At 46.0% G+C, this 26,225-nt stretch overlaps 5 protein-coding genes and 1 pseudogene across 5 annotated transcripts; 5 read left to right on the top strand and 1 right to left on the bottom strand.

Annotated features, from left to right (window-relative positions):
- The first annotated feature begins 146 nt into the window (after positions 1 to 146).
- LOC136452359 (zinc finger BED domain-containing protein RICESLEEPER 2-like) lies at positions 147 to 2,278 on the top strand. The gene is made up of 2 exons (XM_066452978.1): positions 147 to 358; positions 628 to 2,278. Exons 1-2 carry the CDS (start codon positions 147 to 149, stop codon positions 2,276 to 2,278), a joined length of 1,863 nt encoding a protein of 620 aa, XP_066309075.1.
- Positions 2,279 to 4,942: 2,664 nt separating this feature from the next.
- On the top strand, positions 4,943 to 6,867 carry LOC136452369 (probable methyltransferase At1g29790). The gene is made up of 2 exons (XM_066452988.1): positions 4,943 to 5,004; positions 5,538 to 6,867. The coding sequence occupies exons 1-2, from the start codon at positions 4,943 to 4,945 to the stop codon at positions 6,865 to 6,867; spliced, it is 1,392 nt and encodes a 463-aa protein (XP_066309085.1).
- A 2,683-nt stretch (positions 6,868 to 9,550) lies between these two features.
- Positions 9,551 to 16,947, top strand: LOC136547720 (uncharacterized; annotated as a pseudogene).
- On the top strand, positions 16,645 to 18,038 carry LOC136452379 (uncharacterized). The gene is made up of 3 exons (XM_066452996.1): positions 16,645 to 16,927; positions 17,135 to 17,531; positions 17,660 to 18,038. Exons 1-3 carry the CDS (start codon positions 16,645 to 16,647, stop codon positions 18,036 to 18,038), a joined length of 1,059 nt encoding a protein of 352 aa, XP_066309093.1.
- A 318-nt stretch (positions 18,039 to 18,356) lies between these two features.
- On the top strand, positions 18,357 to 19,846 carry LOC136547592 (uncharacterized). Its single transcript, XM_066539575.1, has 2 exons — positions 18,357 to 19,587; positions 19,685 to 19,846. The coding sequence occupies exon 1, from the start codon at positions 18,606 to 18,608 to the stop codon at positions 19,581 to 19,583; it is 978 nt and encodes a 325-aa protein (XP_066395672.1). The 5' UTR covers positions 18,357 to 18,605; the 3' UTR covers positions 19,584 to 19,587; positions 19,685 to 19,846.
- A 136-nt stretch (positions 19,847 to 19,982) lies between these two features.
- LOC136547508 (tubulin beta-3 chain-like) lies at positions 19,983 to 25,250 on the bottom strand. Its single transcript, XM_066539485.1, has 3 exons — positions 24,700 to 25,250; positions 20,999 to 21,268; positions 19,983 to 20,909 (listed from the first exon to the last, which is right to left on the bottom strand). Exons 1-3 carry the CDS (start codon positions 25,091 to 25,093, stop codon positions 20,236 to 20,238), a joined length of 1,338 nt encoding a protein of 445 aa, XP_066395582.1. The 5' UTR covers positions 25,094 to 25,250; the 3' UTR covers positions 19,983 to 20,235.
- Positions 25,251 to 26,225: the final 975 nt, after the last annotated feature.

Raw genomic sequence — 26,225 nt, forward strand, 5'->3', positions numbered from 1 at the left:
GTGCAATCGGTCCATCTTATCGTCGTCATTTACAGGGCTCCGGCCGTAGAGGTAAGGGTAAACCCTAACTCTAACCCTAATCCCCAACCTAACCCTGCTTTTATCTGTTGATTGTGGCAGCCGTCGAGGAACTAGAGACGGCAGAGATGGCCCTAGGCTCCGGGCGACACGATGACGGAGAGTTTGACCACTCCCAGAACGACGAGCTGCGTATGTGCGGGATGGCCGGAGATGATGAGGACGATGATGTCCGCGAGGACACTGCCGTGCTCTTCGGCCATTCTGCTGCTGATCCCCTTCTCGTCGACGACTCTGACCCCCAGTCGACGTGGCTGATGCCGACGGTGGCCAGAGCGAGGTTAGCCCTATCGGTTCTAATCGTCCTTCCACGTCTGCTGTCTGGGAGGACTTTGAGAAGCATTACAAAACTGAGAAAGGTAGAAAGATCAGGTTTGCTGCCACTTGCCTTCATTGCCATAAGTGCTACTCTGCTTATTCTGCTCATGGCACTGGACATCTTACTCGACATCTTGCTAAGTGTCCTAAGAAACTTAAGAAGACCCGGAGCATGACTCAGACTCATATTGCTTTTAATTCTGATGGTTCTGTTCGTCGTTGGGAGTACAGTGCTGAGGTAGCTCGTGTTGAACTTGTTCGTATGCTTGCTAGATTGGACCTACCTCTTATGATTGGTGAAACTGAGGCATTTAAAGATTATATTAAAACTGTTCATAACCCTAATTTTTCACTTATCTCTAAGCAAACCACCGGTAGAGATCTGTTTAAATACTATAATGAGAAATGTGATAAACTGATGGTCTGTTTAAAGGATAATGCTGTTTCTTCTGTCGTTATTACCTCTGATATATGGTCTGGAAAGGCTAAAGAAGATTATTTATCTGTTGTGGCTCATTTCATTAATGCTGATTGGCAATTAGAGAAAAGGGTACTTAGTTTAAGATTGATTGATGTGTCCCATAATACTAAGAACATTGCTGAGCGTGTTGCATCTGTCCTTACTGAGTATGGTATACTTAACAAGATTTTTTCTGTAACTTTGGATAATGCATGTGCAAATAAAAATGCTATAGATAAACTGAAACCTATACTTAAAGAATATTTGGGTTCTGATCTGTTTTTGCATCAACGATGTGCTTATCATATTATTAACCTAATTGTGAAAGAAGCACTGGCTGCTGTGAATCCTCTCATTGAGGATTATAGAACAACAATATCTTTTATGAACTTCTCTAATCAAAGAATTATTGCATACAAGAGTTATTGCATTGCTAGTGGTGTTAGACCTAGGAAGTTTAGATTAGACATGGATGTTAGATGGAACTCTACCTACCTAATGCTTAAGCACTTGCTGTCTCACAAGAGTATTTTCAGCACTTTCATTGAGGCTAATTACCCTAGAGGTTTAGGTAGTGGTTTCTTTTTGACCGATGATCACTGGGCTATGGCAAATAAAATCTTGGAATTTCTTAAACTGATCTATGACTCAACTGTTGATTTGTCTAGTGTTTACTATCCTACTTCTCCACTTATGATTCATCATCTTGTTAAGATTGCTATACACCTGCATATGTATCAACATGATGAACATCTAAGATCTGTTATCCAACCTATGATTGACAAATACAATAAGTACTGGAAGAACATACCTGATCTTTATTCTATTGCATTCATATTGGATCCAAGAGCTAAAATTAAGGGATTTACCAAAGTGCTTAGGAAGTTACATTCTCTTTTTAATATTGACTACACTAATAAGTTACTGGACACCAGAGCTCTTCTGTTTAAAATGTATAACAGGTATGATGTAATGTATGGCTCTAATAGGCTGAAAAGGGTTATTCCTCCATCCCTGTCTAGTAAGAAAAGAACAGCTTGGGCTGAAATTTATGATGATGATGAGTTAAATGTTGAAGCTGGTTGTTCTTCCCTCCCTTCTAGTCTTGATCATTCTAGAAGTGTTTCTGCCACTTTCTTGCTGCAGGCAGCAACTGCTAGTTCTAACTCTAGTGAACTTACATCCTATCTGGACTGTGACACAGTAAGCCAGTTGGATGATGAGTTTGACATCATGCAGTGGTGGCATGAGCACAAGCTTACTTATTCAGTACTTTCTGTTCTTGCTAAAGACATTTTGACAGTGCCTGTGTCAACCATTTTTTCAGAGTCTACTTTTAGCTTAACTGGCAGGATCATCGAGGAGCGGCGGCGGAGGCTGAACCCTAAAACTGTAGAGGCGCTTACCTGCATCAAGGATTAAAAGAATGCTGAGACAAGACTGCAGCACATGGTGGAGGACAAGGAGCTAGAAGAGGCCTTTGCTGGCCTTTATCTTGATGTCGACTAGTTCACTTCCCATTTATGTAATGGTTCTGTAATAACTGAGACTTGGACTTATGGTGATGGATGTAATGAACAATTAATCTAGGAGCTGGCTGTACTCTTTTCCTGTTTAGGGTTTCTCAAAAGGGTGGGTTTTACCTAAACAGATTTTTAATGAGGCAGTCATTGCACGGCTCCTACTTAAATTAGTTTTAGTTTCAAAAGTTTGTGTTCTTTGTTGTGCTGTGTTCTGATCTGTTTTTGATCTTTTATGAACTTAGTTATTTTAAATCTCTTTGATTTGCTGTGCTGAGTTCATTGAGGGGTTTTGCCAATTTAGTGCCTGGGCCGGCATGGACACGCTGATCCTGGAGTCGGCACGGCATGCTCCAGGAATGATAGTGCTGTGCCTGGGCTTAGTCGGGCACTGTGGCATGACACGACACAGTACGGTTCATCAGCCGTGCCTAGCGTGCTGTGCCGAGGCGTACCGTGCTGGGCACGAACCAGTGCCGTGCCGGCACATTTGGAAAACTATAGTCTGCAGTGGCACAGCACAGCACAGCAGCGCATCATTATAAAAAACGAGCCGCGAGCTGCGAGGCACAAGACACGTACAGGGAGCGTTTATCTTGAGGTTGACCGAGGGACAACTTTGGAGGGCAGCAAAAGGTAAAACTCGAGTCAGTGTACCAAATCTGCCTCTTTTCTCTGTTGCTTTTTGTCACATCTAAAATAAAAGGAAAAAACATCAAGTACACTTATTTGCTCCCTTCGTTTTCCCCCTTTTGAGCGCATAAAATGCTTTCCACAAATATCCCGCTCATAAAAAGTACCGCAAATATCTCAAAACCCGCAAAAACCTGTCAAATTTTCTCAACGCAGTAGCAGAGTTGTATAGCAGCGAGGCGATACAATACAATCATTCGGAGTATTTATTCCACTAGACGTGTGAATATTCGGCGCACTTTATGCCATCTTCCTTTGCTCTCGATCTTATTCCTGATCCCTCTGGTCTGTTCTTGTTCCTGTCACTGAAATTCACAGCAAAAAGGTTCTAGCTGTTTCCGAACGAAAATCTCAGCAGAAACTTGTGACCCGTCCTGCGAATGTGAGCGGTTGGTCGCCCACCGCTGCCTGCAAGAGTCTCTGGAATACATCACGGTACGGTTGGCCAGTTGGGGTACGTTGAGGTCTTGTGTTGAGGAACATTTGCCGACGGTGAGTCGGTGACCAGATCACGCCTGGAAAAGCGGATGCGAGTTCCTCCACCAACTTGGACGCCGGCCGCGGCCGGAAAATAACGCAGCAATACGTGGCCCTCGCGTTTCAAGTTTCAACGGCTGCTTCTGAAGCCGTCCACGTTTCAGAGGAACCTCGCGAAAGCGGTGATGGATCCATATATTGCCGGGGAGGTGTTTGTTCCGGAATCGGGAGCGACTTTTGGGTCAATTGCAACTTCGCAGCTTGATTTGTGCCGCGTGTGTAGCTTCCGCCCCCCCCCCTCCTCTTTTTATTCTCTCTTTTTTCTTTTTTTTGCGAAATGAAGGGGAATGCCTTAATTAAACTTGATGAAGTACAGACCAGGTATCATCTCCCTGAAAGGTACGGAGTAGCTTAATGAAAACAGATTAGAAACGATAGTTATTTAACCATGGGAAGGGGAAGATTAGCAATTTGTGCCGTTGATCTTGAGTGCAGATTAAAAACGGCAATGATTGGTTACTGCTACCGTATGTAGATTAGTAGTGGGGGGATTGCACTAGATAACTGCAGTCTGCAGGTCCTGATCATCAGCAACTAGGATTTCACTTTCAGTTTCAGCACCGGGAAGGGAAGAAAAGGTCTGCACAACGTGAAAATTTTATATCCGGTTCCAGAAGATACCGTTCGGTCCAAAGATATATAAGGCCACCACACAAAAGAAATCAGCAAAAGAAGGCTTCACGGCTAAACACACCATGAATTGTTTTTGGTGACGTCTTACTGATCGAAGAAGTTGTATTGGCGCCTAAATAAACCCAGTGACCTGCTAAGGCCTTGTTTAGTTCGCGAAATTTGGATTTTGGGACTACTGTAGCACCTTCGTTTTTATTTGGCAAATAGTGTCCAAACATTGACTAATTAGGCTTAAAACGTTCGTCTCGCAATTTCCCACCAAACTGTGCAATTAATTTTTCTTTTCGTCTACATTTAATGCTCCATGCACGGGCCGCAAACATTCGATGTGACAGGTACTGTAGCAACTTTTTGGATTTTAGGGTGGAACTAAACAAGGCCTAAAAAACAAAGGAAAACACTAGTGCCTGGAGCACTAAGACCCAGTCTTTTTGTTTGTGCCGTGACAGGGACAAAGAAGCAACACTGCAGCTCAGCAAATGGCAGCAATGCAAGGCCCTGCAAGTCTTGGCCATTGGAAGTGCAGTGTAGGGCATACGGTGACACCTTCAGCTCCGCCGATCTCTCCTGGACATCACATCTGCACTAGCTTGAGTGCGGAAACTTTAACAAATGGGCGTGCATGTCATGGTCAGATAAACTACGTGTCACTGGGAAAATGAAAGCAGTTCTTGTGATAGTGAAACAGTTCATAGTGGGATAGATGGCCTCAGCAAAGATAACTACGACGAACTGGTGCAGACCTGGAGACAGGCTAAGCCCAAGGTTGGGCTGCATCTATCTGTCCTGGACCCTCAATCCCTTTGATTTATATGGGCTTTAGATATTAGGCCAAGGCCCAAGGGCTGAGATTCACCACTCATAGAAGTCCGATGAGAAGCTCTAGCATACACTACTTTTTACACAAAAGCTAATGAACTATGAAGAAGATGGACACCGCTGTTTTTTTTAAGAAGAAGAAGAAGAAGAAGAAGATGGACACCGCACATTCAGCACTTGGGCACCCAAAACTAAACCTCAAAGACACCTTAGAAATGTACTAACACGAGAGTGCAACATAGGAAACACAAAGCAACCTTACAATAAGGGGAATATTCCTAACATTTAGGTTACTAATTAGAGACCCCAAAGAGTCTCATGTCAATCCTCACGAGACACAATCTCTATAACTAAAACGTTCATAACTATTTCGTCCACATGTGCGACACCAAAGCCGCTCCATACGATCAGATCAGGAAGGCGACGCGCACTCGCTCCATGCGATCAGCTCAATCCCCATAACAGTCGCAACAAATCAGGAAGGCAAAAATCAATCCCCATAACTGCTACAGCGGCACCACGACGGCCACGCTGCTCATGTTCCTGCTCACCAACGTCGTCTCTGTCGCCGTCGTCTCCTCGGGCGTCGGGCCGTCCCTCCTCCACCGCTACAGCAGCAGCGGCTACAGGCCCGCCGCCACCATCGTCCACCTCTGGGACGGCTCTGCGGCGCTCCAAGCGGACCTCAACGCCACGCAGGCCGCGCTCGCCACCGGCCACGCTGACCTCGCGGACCTCCACCCCCGCGTCCGCACCGCCAACGAGCTCCTCCAAGCCATGCAGGACCACGGCGGCCGGGACCTCCATGCGACGCCTAACCGCGGGTGGAAGCGCGAGCCCGCCGACAAGCTCAGGCTGGCCATAGGCCCGCATTGCAAGGTGGCCGGGGCTGCGACGGGGGAGGTGTTCCTGGTGCTAGGCCACGCGTGCGTCCGCGTCCAGGACGACCTGGAACGCTACATGGACTACATGTCCGGCGGGGATTGCCCGTCCGACGAGCCGCTCGCGCACAGGCTCATGCTCAGCGGCTGCGAGCCGATGCCGCACCGCCGGTGCCACCCACGGTCGCCCAAGGGGTACCCGCAGCCGCTGCCACTGCCCTGGAGCCTCTGGACCATGCCGCCGGACACCATTGTCGTCTGGAACGCATACGTGTGCAAGAACTACTCGTGCCTCGCGGCCGTCACCCGCGGCGGCGGCATCAGCGGCTGCGACGACGGATGCTTTGACCTACGTCGCGGGCGGGGGAATAAGAATAAGGCCAACAGATGGGCGCACGACGACAGCGCGCTGTCCTACTCCATCGACGCCGTGCTCCGTGCGCGGCCCAACGGCACGGTACGCATCGGCCTGTACCTTGGCGGCGGCTCCCCCTCCGGTACGCTCGTGGAGCGGATGCTGGAGCGCGCGCGGGTCACCGTGCTCACCGTGGCCATCAACTCTGGCGCGCCGTTCAGCAGCTTCGTCGCGTCGCGCGGCCTGGTGCTGCTGCACGTCACCACTGCACACCGGCTGCCCCTATTCGACGGTACCATGGACATCGTGCACGTCGGGAATGACCTCGGCGGCGGCGGGTGGGTGGCCCCCGGCGTGATGCTGGAGTTCGCGCTGTTCGACGTGTACAGGGTGCTCAGGCCAGGGGGCTTGTTCTGGTTGGACCACTTCGTCTGCGTCGCCGCGCAGCTGAACGCGACGTTCGCGCTGATGATTCATCGCGTCAGGTTCAGGAAGTTGCAGTGGAACACCAGCAGGGGAAAGGAGAAGGAGAAGTGGTATGTGTCGGCGCTGTTGGAGAAGCCCATGACATGAGCATGAGAACATTTGTGTGCGTTTGTTTTTTTAAAGGGAAATTGTGGTTGTAATAATCCTATGAATTATGTCTTGTTCATTCTTGCTTATGGTGTACTATGACTTTTTGCCCAATTGCTGAAAATGCAATACATTACGTGTCAGCTTCCTATTGGTTAATAATTGTCTAAGACCAAAAAGAAATTTAGCGAATTACGGCGCCTAATTGAAAATTTTTGAGGTGGAATTAGAATCTCTACAACTAAAACATTCATAACTAAATCTTCTGGATCATCATTGATTGGTGACCAACTGTAGCTTGGTATTCGTGCAAAGCACATTCTCTTAGTTGAACTATTGTGAGATTAGATTCTTAATTGTAGAATATATTCTAAAACATGTATTGTGAAACACAAACTTGTTATGATTATCTTTCCGTAGCACTTGATTCCTAAAGAAGTGCGAGCTTATATTTCGTGTATCGTAGACATGAAGTGATGCGACCAATTGAAGTTGATGTTTTAGTTTTGCATTCAAATTTAGAGTTATATTTTAACTATCTATCTTTCGTGAAGACTTATGTAATATTTATTGGAACATTATGATTACGGTATCTATTTTAGATAACAGTATAACACACGCTCATACATATGTTATCTTGGTATTATGTGTTCTCGTTGCAACGCACGGACATTTAACTAGTAGGATAAACGATAGATATTAGAACTCACAATTATCTGGCCTTTCATTTGGTAGAATCTAAGGGCAGTTTGGCAGGGCTCCAGCTCCTCCTAAAATGGCTCCAACTCTATAGTAGCTTTTTCTTGTGTCGTTTTGGTTGGCAAAAAGGCTCCGGTGGCTGTTTTGTTATAAGTTGTACCTAGTTTGTGAGGAGCCGAAAGAAGCCATGTTTTTGTGGTTACGGGTCTTTAGTAAAAAACGACTCTGGCTCCTCTGTACTTCTTCGTTGGAACGGTTTCTTGGACGACCGTTTGTCAGCAACGGAGTTGCTCTAGAAGGCCTGTCAAATGAGCCCTAATTATTGTCGTCGATGAATGCCATTGGAACTATTCTATTTTATATAAAAAAAGATACGCACCGGGAAGTAACCAGATTTACATAGTTTTCAGTGTCGGAGGACAAGTGGGAATTGAGGTTGGGAATTAAGGTATGGCATGGACAAACTAACAGGGCAATGGACTGTACTTTATAACACCGAGCTGATGAAACAGCGGGCTACAATAGCTCCGCGGTTTAATTTCGATTTAAAGTGGGAGGATACTGGAAGGCTAAACTTGAGATGTATAGGTGAATTCCTCAAGGGTGAATTGAACTTTGTAGTTTCAATTCCATGTTTCTATCTCTACCCCTCTTGAATTCAACATTTCCTTTTTCATTTCTCGGACCCTCTTTTTGGCGGATTTTGATCTGCTGCTTTAGTTGATATTTTGATATGATTTTGGAGTGTTTTTGGGTCCTTAGAACATAGCCATATCATGTCTTGAAGCCCAACACTTATCACCTAGTTTCTCACTCTAAAAACTATTTTGGTGAATTACATGGTTTCCTTGAGCCGGGCGGTCTTATGATCGATCTAGGTGATATGACATAAAGAGAACATATCTATACTTGCCCAACTGAGGATTCTCCATGAGCTTCTTGAAAGCGTGCTCTCAAGTTTTCTAACAAAACCCCAATTTGAGAGAGTAATTTCAAAATTCTTGGTAATCCCAAATGTTATTGGCAAGTCCGCCGGGAATACCTTAACCATGTGGTAAGCAAGCTTTGTGCAGAATTTCACAAATTTTGGAGGTCCCTTGTTAAGGTTTACCTTTTTTCTAAAAATTTCTAGGATGAAATATGCTAAAATAGGTCTAGTCATGTTTGAAAGTAGCTAAGGCCTTGTTTGGATGCGCATGTATTCATCTCAATCCACATGTATTGAAGTAGATTGGAGTGAAATTAAACTAAGTTCTATTCCATTCCACTCTAACACATGTTGATTGAAATGAATACACATGCATCCAAACAAGGCCTAAGTTGGTTTTCAGACTTGGTCGGGACGTTGGGTGTTCACGATTTGGCCAAGTTTATTTTCCCTGTCAATGTAAGTCTCATTCCTAAAAACGTCAAACGGTATGTTGTGTGTACGTGATAACGGCCTGTTCGCTTGAACTTAAGCTAGAATCTGCAGTATTTTTCTCTCATAGCAAAAACAGCTTCAGCCGGCTTATCAGCCAGCTTTAATACCAGCTGAACACGTCTTAGAAGGGCAACTTGGATTGATCTTTGAAACATATAATCTACATATTACTGTCTACCTGGCGAAAAATATAAGGCTCTTGTCATCCTCTGAATATCCCTTCAGTCCTTCACCGAGCATTGTCAAAATAGGATACACAGCTACACACGAGCCTCAGCTAGCTCCTTCTGTTCCTTTTATCTAAAAAATGAAGAACTTACCGCGCGCATTGAGCACTGTGGCGTCCAAAGAAGTCCGTAGAGTAGTAGAGACAAATACAATCTCTCTTACAACTAAAAAATAGAGATCGTTTTGGTGCAACAATTACCTGAGTCGTCCGTCTGTCATCCTATACGATCCATCCCACCTCCCACACGCTGTCCAACGGGCGAGCGAAAGGAGCGATTTATCCGCCCGTCACTCCATCCATGCACGCGATCAGCGTGAGACAGCTGCCATCGCCGCAGGCCCTGTGACTGTGACAAAGGAAGGAATTGCCATGATAAAGGAATGAATTGCCGCGAGAAAGGAAGGCATCGCCGCCTATCGCACTCGCGCTACACCTCGCGCTCGCTGGAGAAGGAGATTTTCCGCGCCGCGGAGTCAGGCGACGACGACGCGTTCACCTCCCTCATCCCTGCCAACCTCTCCCTGCACAACGAGGACGGCCGCTACCTCCTCGAAGTCACCGCCGCTGCCGGCCATCCTCGGGCGCCCAGACGTCGCGGGGAGAGCGGAGGATGCGAGTGAGCGCGAGATCCGCTCCGCCCGAGCCGGAGCCGCGGCCGCCATCTCCAGCTCGGCCTCGCCATCACCATCGCTGCCCTGCTCACACTCGCCTCCGCCTCCGAATCCGACCACAAGGTGCGTTGCTCACGACCCTACCACAAGGCCTCTCCGTGCCGCGGATCCATGTCTCCGCTCGCACCCATCCCGGTTAGATCAGTCGAGTCGCGCTGGATCTCAGCCGCCTCGTCGGTCGGATCTCACGCAGTCACGCTACTGGGTTGATGGAGCCGGCTCCTCGCCCGGGGTTGTTCTAATGTGAGGTTCGGTTGGGGCTGATACGATTAGAGAGTTCCTGGTGTTTAACAGTCGAGGATAAATGAAGAAATTGTTTTCTGTAACTTAAAAAGTCTCAATGACAGACGTTATTAGGAATAGCTACTAATAATCCAATGTCTTCTTGTGTCTAAATCTAGATAGAACCTTACAAATAAATATCGATATGTCAATCCCTGAGAAATAAATCACCACAGAAATTCGAAGCAGAGATCATTGGTAGTATCTAACAGATTTTACTTATGTGGTTGCTGCTTGAATGTTGTTTTCTTTATGCTTCCTACATCAGTGCAAATATGTTCCGACTTCCGAACTCGCAAGTTCTCATCCCTTTTAATACTTCTTACACTTGAGCGAGATGCTAAGAAGGTCCAGCAGTTTGCTGATGCCATTAAAAGCTGATCAAATGATCGTCCTCTAGGCACGACCTATTATCTGAAACAATAATAGATTAAGTGTGTTTAATCCAATGTCGATCGTAGCTGACGGCTGGTGGCCAACTGTTTCTGCAGTTGACAATTGCCATCCAAGTTAAGTATTTGCCAATTTTTGTTTTGATCAAGTATGATTTAGATTTTTGTAGCAGGAGCTCATCCAAGAGTTAACACCATACAGCCACGAAGAGTTTAGATTTTGGATTTTGGAGGCTTCAGGAGTTTATCAAATAAACATGCTACTGACAGGTCATACATCACAATTATCTTATGAGGAATGACAGCAATGACAACTAGATAGACCTATTGGAACGTGTAAAACATAGTGGTATAGCACTAGACTTAGGCTCAGATGCATACTAAATATTTTTCTGCCAGCTACTGTGCCTGCAACCAAAGATGATGCCATTCAGACCATGAAGTGCTTCACGATAGGGTTTAGCAGGTTATAAAAGTCACGAAATACATATTCAAGGTAACCCAGAAGATAAAGAAGTGATACTTCTTGGCCCAAACATTGAATTCTCCTGGTAGTTACTTAATAGCTAAGATCGACATTGAATTCTTCTTGGCCCAAACATTGAATTCCTTAAGTATTTGTAGCTGATTAGCGACCTGTTTGTCCAGGATAGCAGCAGTGGTGGTGCAGCAGCAAGAGGATTGGTACCAGAAGGTCGGAGTACATTGTTGTGAAGGTCCTGCCGCTGGAGCAGCTGCACAGGAAGCAGTGCAAGGGTCCTAGATGTCTTGTCCTTCGATTCATGCAGGTTGATATCGCTTTCATTTTGTTCAACCAAAAAACACCATCCAGTGCCTCCTCTTAAATACTTGGTTTGCTAGATGGTAGATGCCAAGTAGTTATTCTGAGCACTCTTGTTTATACATTGAATGCTTGCATGCTGTGATGTTTGACAACTATGGAACGATTTCAGTAGTTAAGGTTTTGGCTATGCATCGTTTCTCTACATAGGTTTTATAGACTAATTCAACAATACCAGTCACATATTAGCTAGAATGTATGGTTTTAAAATAGACATTTACATGCAAGAAATAAAGATTGTTCCCTGTTTCTGTTTTTTCTTTGGTTTCTTGCTTCAAATCTCTCAACATTCTTCTAGAAGTTTATAGTTGCTGATTTTGATGTGCTGAAAAAAAACTGCGCGATGAGACAATACTGGATTAGTATAAATAACAATTTGAGAATTTGCATGGTTTCGCGGTTCTAGCCCGACAGTAGTTGTGCAATAGCAGGGCAGTCACAATGACCTGATTTGTACTACAGTTTGATTTCCACGCAGGTTCATTCAGTTTCTACAGAGACGAAAGTCATGTTCCTGTTCCTGTAGGTCATGCTAAAAGATTCACAAGCTGTAGGTTCAATCAAGTCGTTCTAATGATCTGTTTGACATTTCTGTTAAGCTTCCATTTTCGTGCATCCATTTGTTACTGTGAACTGAATCTGAAAGATACTATGAAATGAGCATTATATGTACCATATGCTAAACCATAGGCTTGCATCTATACTTGAGACATCAATCAGCCTATCCGCTGGTTGGTTTCTGGGCTGATAAGCCCGGCTGGTGCTGGTTTGTTGTGAGAGAAAAACACTGTTGGCTGGCTGATAAGCCCTGACTGAAACCAACAAGCGAACATGCTGAATATTGAAAACTGCTACTTTCGGTTTGACCCTACTAATAATTGGCTACTTTTGGTTTGACCCTACTAATAATATTGAAAACTGCTACTTTCAGTTTCACCATACTACTTTCGGTTGAGACATCTATACTTTCCTAGTTGCGTTCCTGGATACTTGATCTCCTGCAGGCAACCACACCTCACTACAAGTAACAGGCATCCTGTAAACTGAAGCTGAGAACTGAAGCTACTCTGTTGCATGTCGGACAATAAATCTACAAACTGCTCATTATAAGGTTTTTTGTATTGGCCAATTCCTTTGTTGATTTGCCAGTTTGCCTGTTTGACAGCAAACACACTTTGTGACAGATTAATGTTTTAGTGTTTCTCCCCTTAGACTGATGTAGTACTAATAATTGGCTAAAATAAATAGTATGGTGAAATACACTTGAAAACATCAAATGCCATGATCTCTTTTCCTTTGTTCAAATATGCTGTGCAATAAAGGCACTTTGTGACAGATTAATGTTTTAGTGTTTCTCAACTTAGATACACAGATAGCTTTTGTCCTGTTGATCACCACTTGGTTACAACTGACACAACTGGCAGTAGTTTATTAAACCGAGGATCTGATCTAATTACATTTGTGTACATGTATTATGCCTGCTAACTTTGACCATTTTCAGAGATTAATTTCTGATTGAAACTAGGGATTAATTTTGTGTCCAGCTTCATCACAATGGAACATATGCAAAATAATGAAGGTTGTACACCATTTGAAGACTTGACAAACACCATCAATGGAGGTAATTGTTTATACTCATGTCCATAGACACTTTCACTTGTATTATTTGTTGTAATTAAGTAAATATCTATCAACTTATTTTTCAAACAGGTGACCAGACAACATCAAATTCATAAGTGCAAGTTGATGAACGTGCGCAGCGTAAAAGGGAATGAGAAAAAAACATGACATGCATCAATGACTCAAGAAGAAAGGGATGAAAAAAATAAAAAAAAAAACTTAGGGAAAAGTATCAGCAGATAAAGGCAGAAACTACACTAGCTGCTGGGCCGAGAGGTCCACTGCAAACAAATTTTAACAACCAAACATAGAACAAACATTTGTTCCCATATAGATACATTATCATTAATTATTATCTAAACAGGTGTTGGGGTTGAATCAAACAAGGAAAACATGGATGCCATCAAGCTAAAAAGGAAAAGGGAAAAGGCACAATTGACGACAATGACTCAGGAAGAAAGAAATGAAAAAAATAGAAAGCTTCGTGAACGATATCATCAGGAAAAAAGCAGGCAAACCTAATTTTGCTTTTCTGAATTCAGTATTGCTATTTTTTAGTTTATTTAATATATAGTAATGTATATGTTCTAAATGTATATGTTGTACCAGTTGGAGTTGAATCAACCACGGAAAGCACTTATGGCTATGAAGATAGTGACTGGCTGCATCGAAACAACTCATACAATCCCATGCAGATTGATAAAGATAACACATGTACCATTTTGGTTTTTTTCCTAATACTAATTATTTTTTCTTGTGTTTGTATGATGCCGAGGCCAAGGTTAATATCATGTTATTATATATATGTAGATGCATACTCCGATAGATGTATAGATCAAAGTGGCATGATTGACTTGACTGATGCATCACCTGAACTAAACCCAGGTACATTGTTTTTTTCATTAATGTTATCTATTCGAGAAGAAAAAATGTAGTGGGCAACCCAATTGTGGTTCATGACAATTTAATAAGGAATTAATGTTCTTGCAATATGTGTCCTTCTGTATTTTATTTGAGACCATACTTTTTTATTATATATAGGTGCTGTAAATGCATCCAGTTTCATCGATAATATTGTCACGTCCAAAAGAGTGTAAGCGTGAGCTAGAAAGAGCACGAAGGTATGCAATGTCTTCTGGACAAAAGACGCTATTAAAAAAGAGACGGCATGACTTGTATGCACAAAAAAATGTAGCAAGAAAACTACAAATGACTCCACAGGAGAAGGAGGTGAAACAAAAAGAGATCAAGAAAAACAACAATAGGATGGTAAGAGAACACCGAGACAACAATTTACATCCGGACTCAATAGCCATGAAGAGCCCTCACTTTAATCGTCAGCTTATTTTCCCTTCTTCACCTCAATCGTCTAAAGTGCCTTCACACAATATGAAAATACCCGAATTGAGGGGCATGCCTGTTGACGTCGCGCTGGCTGTAGTTCCAAATCTAGAAGTCCAGACCTTGAATTGAGTCCACAGACCGTACATAGGCATCAAGTGACCACTGGAGAGAAATTCCCTTATATCCCGTCGCAATCGGGTTTTTGAACCAAACATTGGAAGAAGGGCTAGAGGGTGTGCGGATGGAAAGTGCAATGATGTGAACGACCCGACTCAACCGAGTGTGGTTTACAACGGTAATAATGTATATTATATATATTGTTGGCACTTTCACCTTTACTCTTCTATTCCAAAAACTCATACCATCATTTCTTACTACAGATGGTGTCACCTAGGAATCTCCAGTTCCACGACTTCATAGCTACACAGGTACACAGACACAACCGTCTGTAGTCGACGGTACCTCTCCAATGCCTCCAAACGGTGCACAAGCTCATACACCAAACTCTATGGTCGAGGATGGTATTTTCTTTATTAAATTTATTCCTTTTTTATTTTTTGTATGCCATTATATTTCGTTCGTCATATATGTGCCCGCGTTGCACAGACTATGATGAGGATGTCATATTTGAGGAGGACGAGGAAGATGATGAGGCGTACTTTTTCGCCGGACAAGGTACCCCGCATAAATGTCAAAACATTCTTTCACAAACTTTCTTTCAACGTGTAACACATCGACATTTTGTCAGAAGACGACGAGGAGGGAACTAACGTCGAGCACGATGTCGACACGGATGAGCAAGAGAACAGTGAGCCTGATGCCCTGGGTCCATACGACCAGGTTTATGCTAATGTCCCGTCAGAGTTGCACATGCTATCATCGGTGCCGAACTACGAGCACTGCAATGCACAGAAATTCGAGGGTGAACTGCCTAGATTCTGTTGTCGGGGTGAAAAGATTCATCTTTCAACTCCTGAGACACCACCAGAGCTCATGAGGTTGTGGTCAAGCTCGGACGCTGATGCTAGGCACTTTCGTGCAAACATCAGATATTTCAATGGCCACTTCTCTTTCACTTCTCTGTACTGCCACCTAAATCGTGTGACCACTAACATGCGAATCTACGGTGTCTACATATTCTGTGCCCATGGCTAGATTTACCATAACATACGATCATTTGGTAAAGAGGATGGTGTCGAAAAGAGACACCTCGAGCTTTATTTTTATGACGACGATCCGTCCCTCGAGCATCGGATGAGCAAGTGCCGTGAGCAATGCGCCTAAAAAGACAAAGAAGTTATAGAACAATTGGTTAGGATCTTTAATGGGAATCCCTACTCTCAGCAACTAAGGAATATGGGACATGTTGAAAACCTCAAGGATTACCGTGTCGAGTTGAGCCTTGACCAGCGGCTCGACCAGGGAACATATAATGTGCCATTGACATCAGAGATGGCCGCCGTCTAGGTTGAGGGGAGTGAGCATCTAAGCCAATTTGAGCATAGTGTTCTCCTACATGGGAAGGATTGGTCTATACATGACATCCGCTCATATAATGCGTGCTACGACCCACTATCATACCCGATATTCTTTCCAAGGGGTGAGCTCCGATGGCACAATTGTGTTCCAAAAGTGGGTGTGACTATGGCTCAAGTTGAGAAAGCTCGAGCAATCCGCAAAAAGCGTGTTGAGTATGCTGGCAATGATGATGATGATGGAGGTAACTTGAACTCTTTTCAATAATGCAATATAAACTCTTGTCTATACTCATGATACTAATTCGAATAATGTCTCCCTGTAGAACCTGTTGGGAATACATGTGCCTCCGTGCGCGGCTACTACTGCTAAAGTTTCAGATGCGGCTAGGGATATTTAATCCAATACTCTTTGGCGGTCGTCTTTTCCAGCAATTTGCCGTCGACACCTACATCAAGATTGAGAGCTCACGTTTAGACTATATGAGGAACAATCAGGATACTTTGAGGGCTGACCTATACCAAGGCCTGGTGGACAACATGCATTCAGGTGAAGGATCTGCTGAGAATGTCGAAAGGCATACTGTCATGTCTTCGTCATTCATCGGAGGACCCCGTGATATGAGGCATCGATACATGGATGCAATGGCTTTGGTGTGAAAGTACGGTAAACCTGATATCTTCCTCACAATGACATGCAACCCTAACTGGGACGAGATCAAGAATGAACTTTATCTAGGCCAGACACCACAGGACCATCCAGATCTCATCACATGAGTCTTCAGAGCAAAGTTAGAGGCGATGAGGAAAATGTTGATGGAGAAAGACATACTTGGGAAGGTGAAGGCCTACGTGTATGTAGTGGAGTTCCAGAAGAGGGGCTTGCCGCATGCACACTTCTTCCTAATAATGGAACGGAAGTACAAGCTCACATGTCCTGAGCAATATGACATGATTATCACTGCAGAGCTACCAAACAAGAAGAAGTACCCTGAGCTCTACAAGATGGTCATGAAGGATATGATGCATGGTCCCTGCGGGATGCTTAATCCATACTGTCCGTGCACGGTGGGCCACGGTGCATGTAAGAACTGTTACCCGCGCCCATTCTGTGAGTCAACGTCATAGGGAAAGGATTCGTACCCCATCTATCGACGACGCAATGACGGCCGTACAAAAAAAGTCCAAGGCCATTACCTGGACAATCAATGAGTCGTCCCTTACAACTCTTGCCTGCTTCGTACCTTCAACTGCCATATAAATGTTGAGGCCTATGGGAGCATTAAATCAGTAAAGTATATGTTTAAGTACATATACAAGGGACATGACAGGGCGTCGGTGGTGATGAGGGAGGCTGACAAAGCAGACGAGAAAGGGAACATTGATGAGATCAAGCAGTATAGAGACGCTCGGTGGGTGATGCCTCCAAAAGCACTGTGGAGAATATATGGCTTTGACTTGAGCAAGAACCATCCACCAGTACAGCAACTGCAGCTTCATCTACCCGGCATGCACATGGTGGCATTTCATAAACGGGACAAGGTCGAAAGGATCGTTAATAAGCCAGGTGTAGAAGAGTCAATGCTGACAGCATACTTCGAAGCAAACAAGTTGCATGAGGAAGCCCGCGGAATCTTGTATCGGGACTTTCCGGAGCATTTTATCTGGCAGTCTGATGGTAAATTCTGGCAAAAAAGAAAAAACTCTATTTTCCAAGTTGTAGACTCATCTTGGCTCATCCCGCTGAGGGAGAACGCTACTTTCTTTGTCTTCTCTTAAACAATGTTGCTGGTGCTACCTCATACGAACACCTCAGGACTGTTGATGGCGTGCTACTACCTTCGTTCCATGAAGTTGCGAAAAGGAGGGGTCTAATCGAAGAAGACAATACACTGGATGAATGTCTAACTGAAGCTACTTTCTTCCAGATGTCTTCCTCTCTACGAAGGCTATTTGCAACAATATTGGTATTCTGTGAGCTGAATGATGTGATGGGGTTGTGGAAAAAACACTACGATGCAATGTCAGAGGACTATAGGCGTAATAATCCATCCCCAAATCTGGTGCAACAGATGGTTTTGATAGACATTAGAAACATGTTGCAGTCTATGGGGAAGGACATAAGGTCATTTCCTCTTTCAGATATTGATCACACATACGACAATGCCAGCCATATTCCTCGTGAGATTTTTTAGGAAGCTAGCGTCGAGCTGAATCCCGAAGATATGCTATTGTGCGACTCGCTCAACGCCGAGCAAAGGTCTGCCTACGATGAGATAATGACCGCTGTCTGCAGCAAACAAGGCGGGCTGTTCTTTGTGGATGGACCTGGCGGGACGGGAAAGTCCTTTTTGTATATGGCACTTTTCGCAAATCTACGTGGGCCACGACAAGCTTGTCGTGGCTACAGCTACATCTAGAGTTGCAGCGTCCATAATGCCAGGCGGGAGGACGGCCCACTCGCGTTTCAAGTTACCCCTCACTGTTGAAGAGGACGGTTGTTGTAGCTTCACGAAACAGAGTGGTACTGCCAAGTTGCTACAGCAAGCAGCTCTCATAATTTGCGACGAGGCATCTATGACAAAGAGGCAAAATGTGCTAGACAACAGCCTAAGGGATATAATGGGCCGATCAGACCTACTATTTGGTGGGAAGACTATTGTCTTTGGGGGGATTTTAGACAGGTCCTGCCTGTTGTGCGAAAAGGATCCAAGGCTCAAATAGTCGTTGCTTCTCTACGAAGGTCGTATCTTTGGGAGTCCATGTGCCATCTAAAGCTCATCCGCAACATGAGGGCTCAGAGTGACCCGTGGTTTGCAGATTATCTGTTGCGCATTGGCGGTGGAATGGAAGAGGTTAATGGAGATGGTGATGTACGTATTCCAGACAAGATCTGTGTCCCGTACTCTGGCGATGCCGAGAAATATCTTCATACATTGATCGACACCATTTTTCTAGATCTAAATGCAAACATGGCGGACAAAGACTACATCACCACCAGAGCGATTTTATCTACACGTAACGATTGGGTGGACATGATCAATATAAAAATGATTGATATGTTCCAGGGCGGCGAGACGGTGTATCACAGTTTTGACTCCGCGGTAGATGATCCACATAACTACTATCCATCGGAGTTCCTTAACGGTCTGACCCCCAACGGGCTGCCTCCACATGTCTTGAAGCTCAAGCTCGGGTGTCCTGTCATATTGCTTAGGAATATTGACCCTGCCAATGGGCTATGTAACGGTACAAGGCTGGTGGTGCGGGGGTTCCGAAGAAATACAATCGATGCGAAAACCATGGTGGGGCAGCATAGTGGGAAGTGGACATTCCTTCCTCGAATACCGCTATACCCGTCTGATGACGAGATGTTCCCGTTCAAATTTAAGAGGAAGCAGTTTCCTATCAGGCCGAGCTTCGCCATGACGGTCAACAAGTCACAGGGCCAAACTATCCCGAACGTGGGTGTGTACCTGCCCGCACCGGTGTTCTCTCACGGTCAGTTGTACTTTGCAATGCCTAGAGCCACGTCAAGAGCGAATATTAAGATCCTTGCCCTCTCGCCTAATGCGGATGCACAGGAGGAGGAGGCCAAAAAGATGGAGAAGAAAAATGCTAAAAAGAATACTGAGAAAAAAAAGAATGTGTCAAATGAAAAAGGTAAGGATAAGAAGACCCCAATAGTAAATGAAACTTTCACGAAGAATATTATATTTAAGGAGGTTCTAAAGTCATAGCGAGGTAATAGAACATTACTAATGCATACAATGCATTTTTTTCATTCAATTATATTGTACAAATATTATTTCACTAACGTCATATTTGTTGCTGTTCCTAGGTATTTTTAAATGGTTTATCAGACTCTACGCGGAGATGTTCAACTGGAAAAGTCTATACACAGTAGAGTTTGTGAGCCTGCGATACCGCGATCTCCATGACTGTGTTAATTTCACGAACTTTGCTTTTTTGGATTAAATATCACTTTAATGTCGTTATTTAATTTCAGTATTATTATTTTATCGTGCGATCCATATGTTTTAAGTATAAAAGTTTAGCTGTCCCGTAGAGTACAGACGAGGAAACGCAAAACAACCTTCCAAGGAAATGAATATTCCTAACATATACGTCCAAGAACAGAGAGCAATCCCATCATATGAATAAACATACGCACAAAACCTGGACAACGGTGACAATATATCACAAGTTCACAAAACACTAACACACACGACCGTAGATACACACACAAGCTAGCAGCAGTAACGGAAATACGGCAGTAGTACATGAATATACATACTTAAGGCAGTAGGATTGTAGGAATGTATAGTCTCGATTGGTGTGCCATAGGAGCGAAGTCTCTGAAGCCCTTTTCATCGATCAGCTGGCGTCCGATCAGGCGTGCTCCTCCTCGCCGTCTTGCTCTTCCTCGTCGTACTCCTCGGCGGTGGCGTCCTGGTACTGCTGGTACTCGGCGACGAGGTCGTTCATGTTGCTCTCGGCCTCGGTGAACTCCATCTCGTCCATGCCCTCGCTGGTGTACCAGTGCAAGAAGGCCTTGCGCCGGAACATGGCCGTGAACTGCTCGCTCACGCGGCGGAACATCTCCTGGATGGAGGTGGAGTTGCCCACGAAGGTGGAGGCCATGGACAGCCCAACGGGCGGGATGTCGCACACGCTGGACTTGACGTTGTTGGGGATCCACTCCACGAAGTAGGAGGAGTTCTTGTTCTGCACGTTGATCATCTGCTCGTCCACCTCCTTGGTGCTCATCTTGCCCCGGAACATGGCGGACGCCGTCAGGTACCGTCCGTGCCGCGGGTCCGCCGCGCACATCATGTTCTTGGCGTCCCACATCTGCTGCGTCAGCTCCGGCACCGTCAGCGCGCGGTACTGCTGCGACCCGCGTGACGTCAGTGGCGCGAACCCCACCATGAAGAAGTGCAGCCGCGGGAACGGGATCAGGTTCACTGCCAGCTTGCGGAGGTCCGAGTTCAGCTGGCCCGGGAACCGCAGGCAGCACGTCACGCCACTCATGGTCGCCGAGATCAGATGGTTCAGGTCACCAACTGCACATTCATTTGGATTCATCCGTTGGCAATTGTACTCGAGTTGGCATTTTGGCAGCATGCATGAAAGCGAACGAGATAATGCTTACATGAAGGGTTGGTGAGCTTGAGGGTGCGGAAGCAAATATCATAGAGCGCCTCGTTGTCCAGGACCATGCACTCGTCGGCGTTCTCCACGAGCTGGTGCACGGACAGTGTCGCGTTGTAGGGCTCCACGACGGTGTCGGACACCTTGGGCGACGGGAACACGGAGAAGGTGAGCATCATGCGGTCCGGGTACTCCTCCCGGATCTTGGAGATGAGCAGCGTGCCCATGCCAGAACCAGTGCCGCCACCCAGGGAGTGGCATACTTGGAACCCTGTCAAATATGCGAGCAATGTCAGTGGCAGACAGTTTCAGTTCTGGAGATGCCGTGACCTGTGCAAAGTTAGTTCGGTCATGTACAAAGCCCGTCGAAAAGGCATGAACCACAGGAATCTTGATCTCAGTAATCATACACAGTGTCAAGTTATGTATTGTATAACTAACTTTCGCCCTGTTCGTTTGGCTTATAAGCTGTACTTTTTCAGCCAACGAACAATATTTTTCTCTTACAATAAATTAGCCAACAGTACTTTCAGTCATGGCTTATCAGCCAAGCGAACAGGGCTTTTATGTTTTTTCTAATGCTGCTTTGATTAGATGCGCTAAAATCCATTTCACCTCATAAGTCCAAATGCAATAATGCAAGTATATACACTAAGCAAGTAAGCAACACATGAGAGTAATCCTCCCAACAACCAGCCCACTAGGTACAGCCTGTCTCAGTGTCTCATTCGTTGCAACCACCACCGACACTGTTACAGTAGCAGCAGATCTAGATGTTTTTTTTTATTTGGTAGGTCGAACAGCATTGTCATTAATCAGAGCATGATAATACCATTAGTAGTGTATTATTTCAATAATCTCAAGAACTTTCACCAGCCTAAGAAGACGTTGACATGTGATGTAACATGCTTCAGTACTGAAAACTGGTTTCTAACCGACAAACCAGGTCATTAGCACCTGAAAGTACTGAAACCCATATCTCTAGTCTAGAAAACAAAAGTGTAAATTTTACAAGCAGCAATTAGTGATTTTTTTATGTTCAGTAAAACTTACACATGTTCAACTAGCAATGAAACTAACATTCACAAACGGGGCACTTGGTCAGCTAAATCTGTGCTGCACTAGTCATAGCTTGGTAGGACAACAAATGCATGGCAATAAGTTCTGCTTGGCCGTGATCATGTTTCTATGTACCCACTGATAAATATTTTAGTTCAAAACACACGGCCCCGTTGCCACTAGCAAAGTTGCAGTACAGATTGCAGAGAAAAACTGGGCAACAGGTGAGACAGGTCTAATCTACCTTCTTTTCAGAGCTGCAGTGTGTGTATGAAGTAATAACCTCATGATTACTTTTGGTTAAAAAATAGCTACACCGACACACAAATGTAACTGTCAACTGGGGTCAATTAAGATCTCAAAGAATGACAGAGCTCATCTAATATTATGAATGTTGTGGAGCATCAAGTTCCTACTTCAAATCTTCAATTATTAAGTCTGTGAGTGTGTCTAGCAAACAATTAAACATATCTGGCTTCCTTATCACAAAGTTTCAGCAATTTCATTCAACTGAACATAAGCATCCAAGATGAATGCAGATAAGTGCTGAAACATCTCAATGGGAATCGGACAATGGGGGCAACTTGTGGGACAACGGGAGTATCTATTGAACAATACTACTGCGATAAGAATGATCAGAAAAGGAAAACGATACTTTTTTAGCAGCGAAAATGATCTTGGTCTTTCAATTTATACTGCTACTAGATCAGGTATTCTTTGGATGCAGTGAATAAATCGATATTCAAATAGTTACCCTGAATCTATTTCCTTGAATGAAGAATTCAAATTCACCAAATTAACACTAACTGTACTGGACGATCTGCTACCTATCAAGGCCTGCCTGTACATGATGATAAACTGGCATATTAGTTCCGTTTAATTATAATGCAACTAATTTCTCCTGTAGGGTGTTTTAATACAGAAATGCTAACGGATGACCGAGTGTTTTAGAGTCCGGTGACACACGAATTTCTAGCCGTTGGATCTGACGTCGCTCGCATCTCGCCCACCCACCCAGCTACATCGCTCGCACCGCACCCAGGCCATCGCTCGCACCCGCACAAGCACACGCTCGCCGCCGCCGTCGCCTCGAAGGAACCCCGCCTGGCCGTTGCTTCCCCGTCGGCTGCTGCTCCCTCCGCCGCCGCCTCCCGCAGGCCGTCCGCTGCTCCCTCTACCGCCTCCCCCAGGTCGCGCCATGCTCCCTCCTCTTCCTCCTCCTCCTCTTCTTCCTCCTCCTCCTAGATCTGTGTCGACCGGAGCCAAAGACGACAGCGGCGATGGCTAGGGTTCCGGCGAGCCTCTCCCCCAAATTTTGTCCTTGTCCTTTTATAGAAAAAATTTGTTTCTTGTGATTTGTGATTTGTGCCAAGGAGTAACCGGAGGAGAGGTAGGCCGCGCACCGGCGACTGGGTGAGCACCGGTGGCGGAGCGCTCGCCAGGCAGCAGGGGCCGGAGCTGGAGTGGCGCTGGAGGTAGAAGAAGAGTTGTAGGCGTTGGATCTTCATGTACGGTCGAAAAAAAAATCATGTGTTGGAACCGGATGAAACACCCGAAAGCCGAGTAGACAGACTCGTTTTAATATCGTGCTATTCCTGTCCTCACGAAACACATGGATCAAGCATTGATCCACCCAGCAATCGCGTGCATCCCTCGATGTCTGTTAGACTGATTCCAACAGCGTGAGCCCAAACGTGAGACCCATTTCACAGTTTACGTAACACACAGTGAAAGAGGTAAGTACCCATAACTTGACCTCTCCAACAGAGGCCCCGAGTAGCAAGCCCCAAATGGGAGGCGGCCTGTCGCGCCGAGGTGGAGGAGGTGGAGGAGATTGTCGCGTCGGGGAGGCTCGCGGTGGCGGGGAGGCAGGACGCCACGCCGGGGCGGGCTCGACGCGCCAGGGCTGGGCGGCCGCTCTGGGGCCAGCTCGCCTCGCCGGCCAGGGTGAGCGGTGGCGGGGCCCAGATCCGCGCACCCCCGCCTCCTCCTCGCCGCACCGGAGCAGGGCAACGCGCGGAGGTGAGGAGGATGGCGTGGCCGAGGTGGAGGCGGTCCGCGCGCCGGGACAGGGCTCGTCGCGCCGGGGCAAGCTTGCCGCGCGCGGCAGCGGGGAGGTGGGCCGCAGCGCGGGTCAGGGCGCTGCGCCACTGCGGCTCCGACGGGCCCACCACTACATGTTTGCGTCGTCTCTCTTCGAAGACGCAGAATTGCCTTCTGACTCGCCGAGTACCCAGAATGAGTATCTGGTTTCGGTCTTCCGTTGGATGATGGTTTTGGCTACCCAAAACACTGTGCAGGGTGCATTTTGCGTTTGGGTCACACCGTTGGAGACGGTCTTAGAGGCAGAAACGCAGGATGATTGCAGATTTACAATTTACGTGACAAATAATAACACTAGTGTGCCAGATTTGGACCAAAATCGGTGTTCGCTGCATTTGTGTTTTCAGTAGTACCACGCTCAAATGCCTGATCTGATTTATGAGACAGATTTCAGAAGCAGGCAATGCCACGAGGAGCAGAGTTGACGCACGAAACAGAGCACGACCGATCCACGGAGGAAAGACGAGATCGACGAAAGGAACACCTAGCCAGCCTAGCGTGCAATTGATGCGTAAGTAGGTCAGTATAAGTGCATCATACCCTGGAGGCAGTCGCAGTTCTCGGCCTCCTTGCGCACGACGTCGAGGACGGCGTCGATGAGCTCGGCGCCCTCGGTGTAGTGTCCCTTGGCCCAGTTGTTCCCGGCGCCGGACTGGCCGTAGACGAAGTTGTCGGGGCGGAAGATGCCGCCGAAGGGGCCTGCGCGGATGGACTCCATGGTGCCGGGCTCCAGGTCCATGAGCACGGCGCGGGGCACGTAGCGGCCGCCCCCCGCCTCGTTGTAGTAGACGTTGATCCGCTCGAGCTGCTGCGGGGAGGTCCCCGAGGAGCGGCCCGTGGAGTCGACGCCGTGCTCCCCGCAGATCACCTCCCAGAACTTGGCGCCGATCTGGTTGCCGCACTGGCCGCCCTGGATGTGCAGGATCTCCCTCATCTTGCCCGACCTGCCGATCCCCCTCTCTCTCGCGCGATGCGCCGCGCTGCGGTGTTGGATGGATGGCGGTGGTTTGTGGAGGGGAGGCGAGGGCGTGGGAGCGATCAGCGATCGAGCGAGGCCGTGGGAGAAGCCGAAGCTGGTGGGACGGAGGGAGGGCGTCGTGGGGGGAGGTCAGTTATATTGGCCAGCTGGACACCCCGGTTTGGAGGGATTGGAACGTCGTCTGGGTCCCACCTGTCGGTATCTGTAGCCCCCCCCCCCCCCCCCCCCCCCCCCCCCCACCCCATGGACCAGGTGTATCTACAGCCTCGCTGCTGCTGCGGTTTCCATTCCGTTCCATGCCATTCGGCGATGGAACCGCAAGTGGAAACTGTGCTTCAATTCATAATCGTGGAGCCATGGGCCAGTACAAGATTGGAGCGTAGACATGATGTCTGCAGGTGGGGCCAACAGAGACCTGCAGGTGGGGTACGCCAACGTTGGGCTGTCCTCCTCGTGCCTCGGCTTAATTTTTTTTTTCTGCTTCTTGTGTGGGTCACCGAATAATTGGAGACTGATGCGATTCTCATGTAGCACACTGATTTACAAATATAAAATAATAATAATCACCTTTTCAAACATTGTATAGTATGTGCAACCAACTTTTGGTTTGTGCCTCAAATGAAGAAGAATACAACTTTTGCAGTGCTATAGTTCACCTCAAAATTAGAATCACAAACTCGCAGTAGGTCACAGAAAAGGAAAGAAAGGAAGATATATGTTTCAAATTTAATTTAAAACTTTCTCAAGACAACCGAAGGAAAATGCTTAAAAACTAATTTAGTGATGAAAAAAGTAAATTAGCAAGAGTCATAATGGCCCTCCAACCTTTTCACGTCCACACTCCTAGCAAGGGTCACTTTCCATAGGAAAATACTTCAAAAAAAATTATGGAAAAAGGTAAATTTGCAAGTCCTAATGACCCCCAACTTTTTCACTTTCACACTTCTCGCAAGGGTCACTTTCCATTTATAGATATTCATTTCCAGCCAGATAAATAAAAGGAATGTGCATTTGAATGCAAATTAACGTTTCCAAGTTGATAATAACTAGTCACAAAAAAAAACTTGATAATAACTACTTTCAACAC

The sequence above is a fragment of the Miscanthus floridulus genome, chromosome 1 (assembly GCF_019320115.1).
Source record: "Miscanthus floridulus cultivar M001 chromosome 1, ASM1932011v1, whole genome shotgun sequence".
Lineage (NCBI taxonomy): Eukaryota > Viridiplantae > Streptophyta > Magnoliopsida > Poales > Poaceae > Miscanthus > Miscanthus floridulus.

Bases quoted from the DNA above. Each gene is read 5' to 3' on its own strand.
- LOC136452359 (XM_066452978.1), top strand. From the start codon at position 147: ATGGCCCTAGGCTCCGGGCGACACGATGACGGAGAGTTTGACCACTCC. The intron at 359-627 runs GTTAGCCCTATC...TTGGGAGTACAG, and splicing joins CCGACGGTGGCCAGAGCGAG to TGCTGAGGTAGCTCGTGTTG.
- LOC136452369 (XM_066452988.1), top strand. From the start codon at position 4,943: ATGGCCTCAGCAAAGATAACTACGACGAACTGGTGCAGACCTGGAGAC. The intron at 5,005-5,537 runs GTTGGGCTGCAT...GCAACAAATCAG, and splicing joins GGAGACAGGCTAAGCCCAAG to GAAGGCAAAAATCAATCCCC.
- LOC136452379 (XM_066452996.1), top strand. From the start codon at position 16,645: ATGAGGAAAATGTTGATGGAGAAAGACATACTTGGGAAGGTGAAGGCC. The intron at 16,928-17,134 runs GTAAGAACTGTT...GCATTAAATCAG, and splicing joins CACGGTGGGCCACGGTGCAT to TAAAGTATATGTTTAAGTAC. The intron at 17,532-17,659 runs GCAAAAAAGAAA...CGAACACCTCAG, and splicing joins CAGTCTGATGGTAAATTCTG to GACTGTTGATGGCGTGCTAC.
- LOC136547592 (XM_066539575.1), top strand. From the start codon at position 18,606: ATGTGCCATCTAAAGCTCATCCGCAACATGAGGGCTCAGAGTGACCCG.
- LOC136547508 (XM_066539485.1), bottom strand. From the start codon at position 25,093: ATGAGGGAGATCCTGCACATCCAGGGCGGCCAGTGCGGCAACCAGATC. The intron at 21,269-24,699 runs GTATGATGCACT...CATATTTGACAG, and splicing joins GAACTGCGACTGCCTCCAGG to GGTTCCAAGTATGCCACTCC. The intron at 20,910-20,998 runs GTAAGCATTATC...ATGAATGTGCAG, and splicing joins CAAGCTCACCAACCCTTCAT to TTGGTGACCTGAACCATCTG.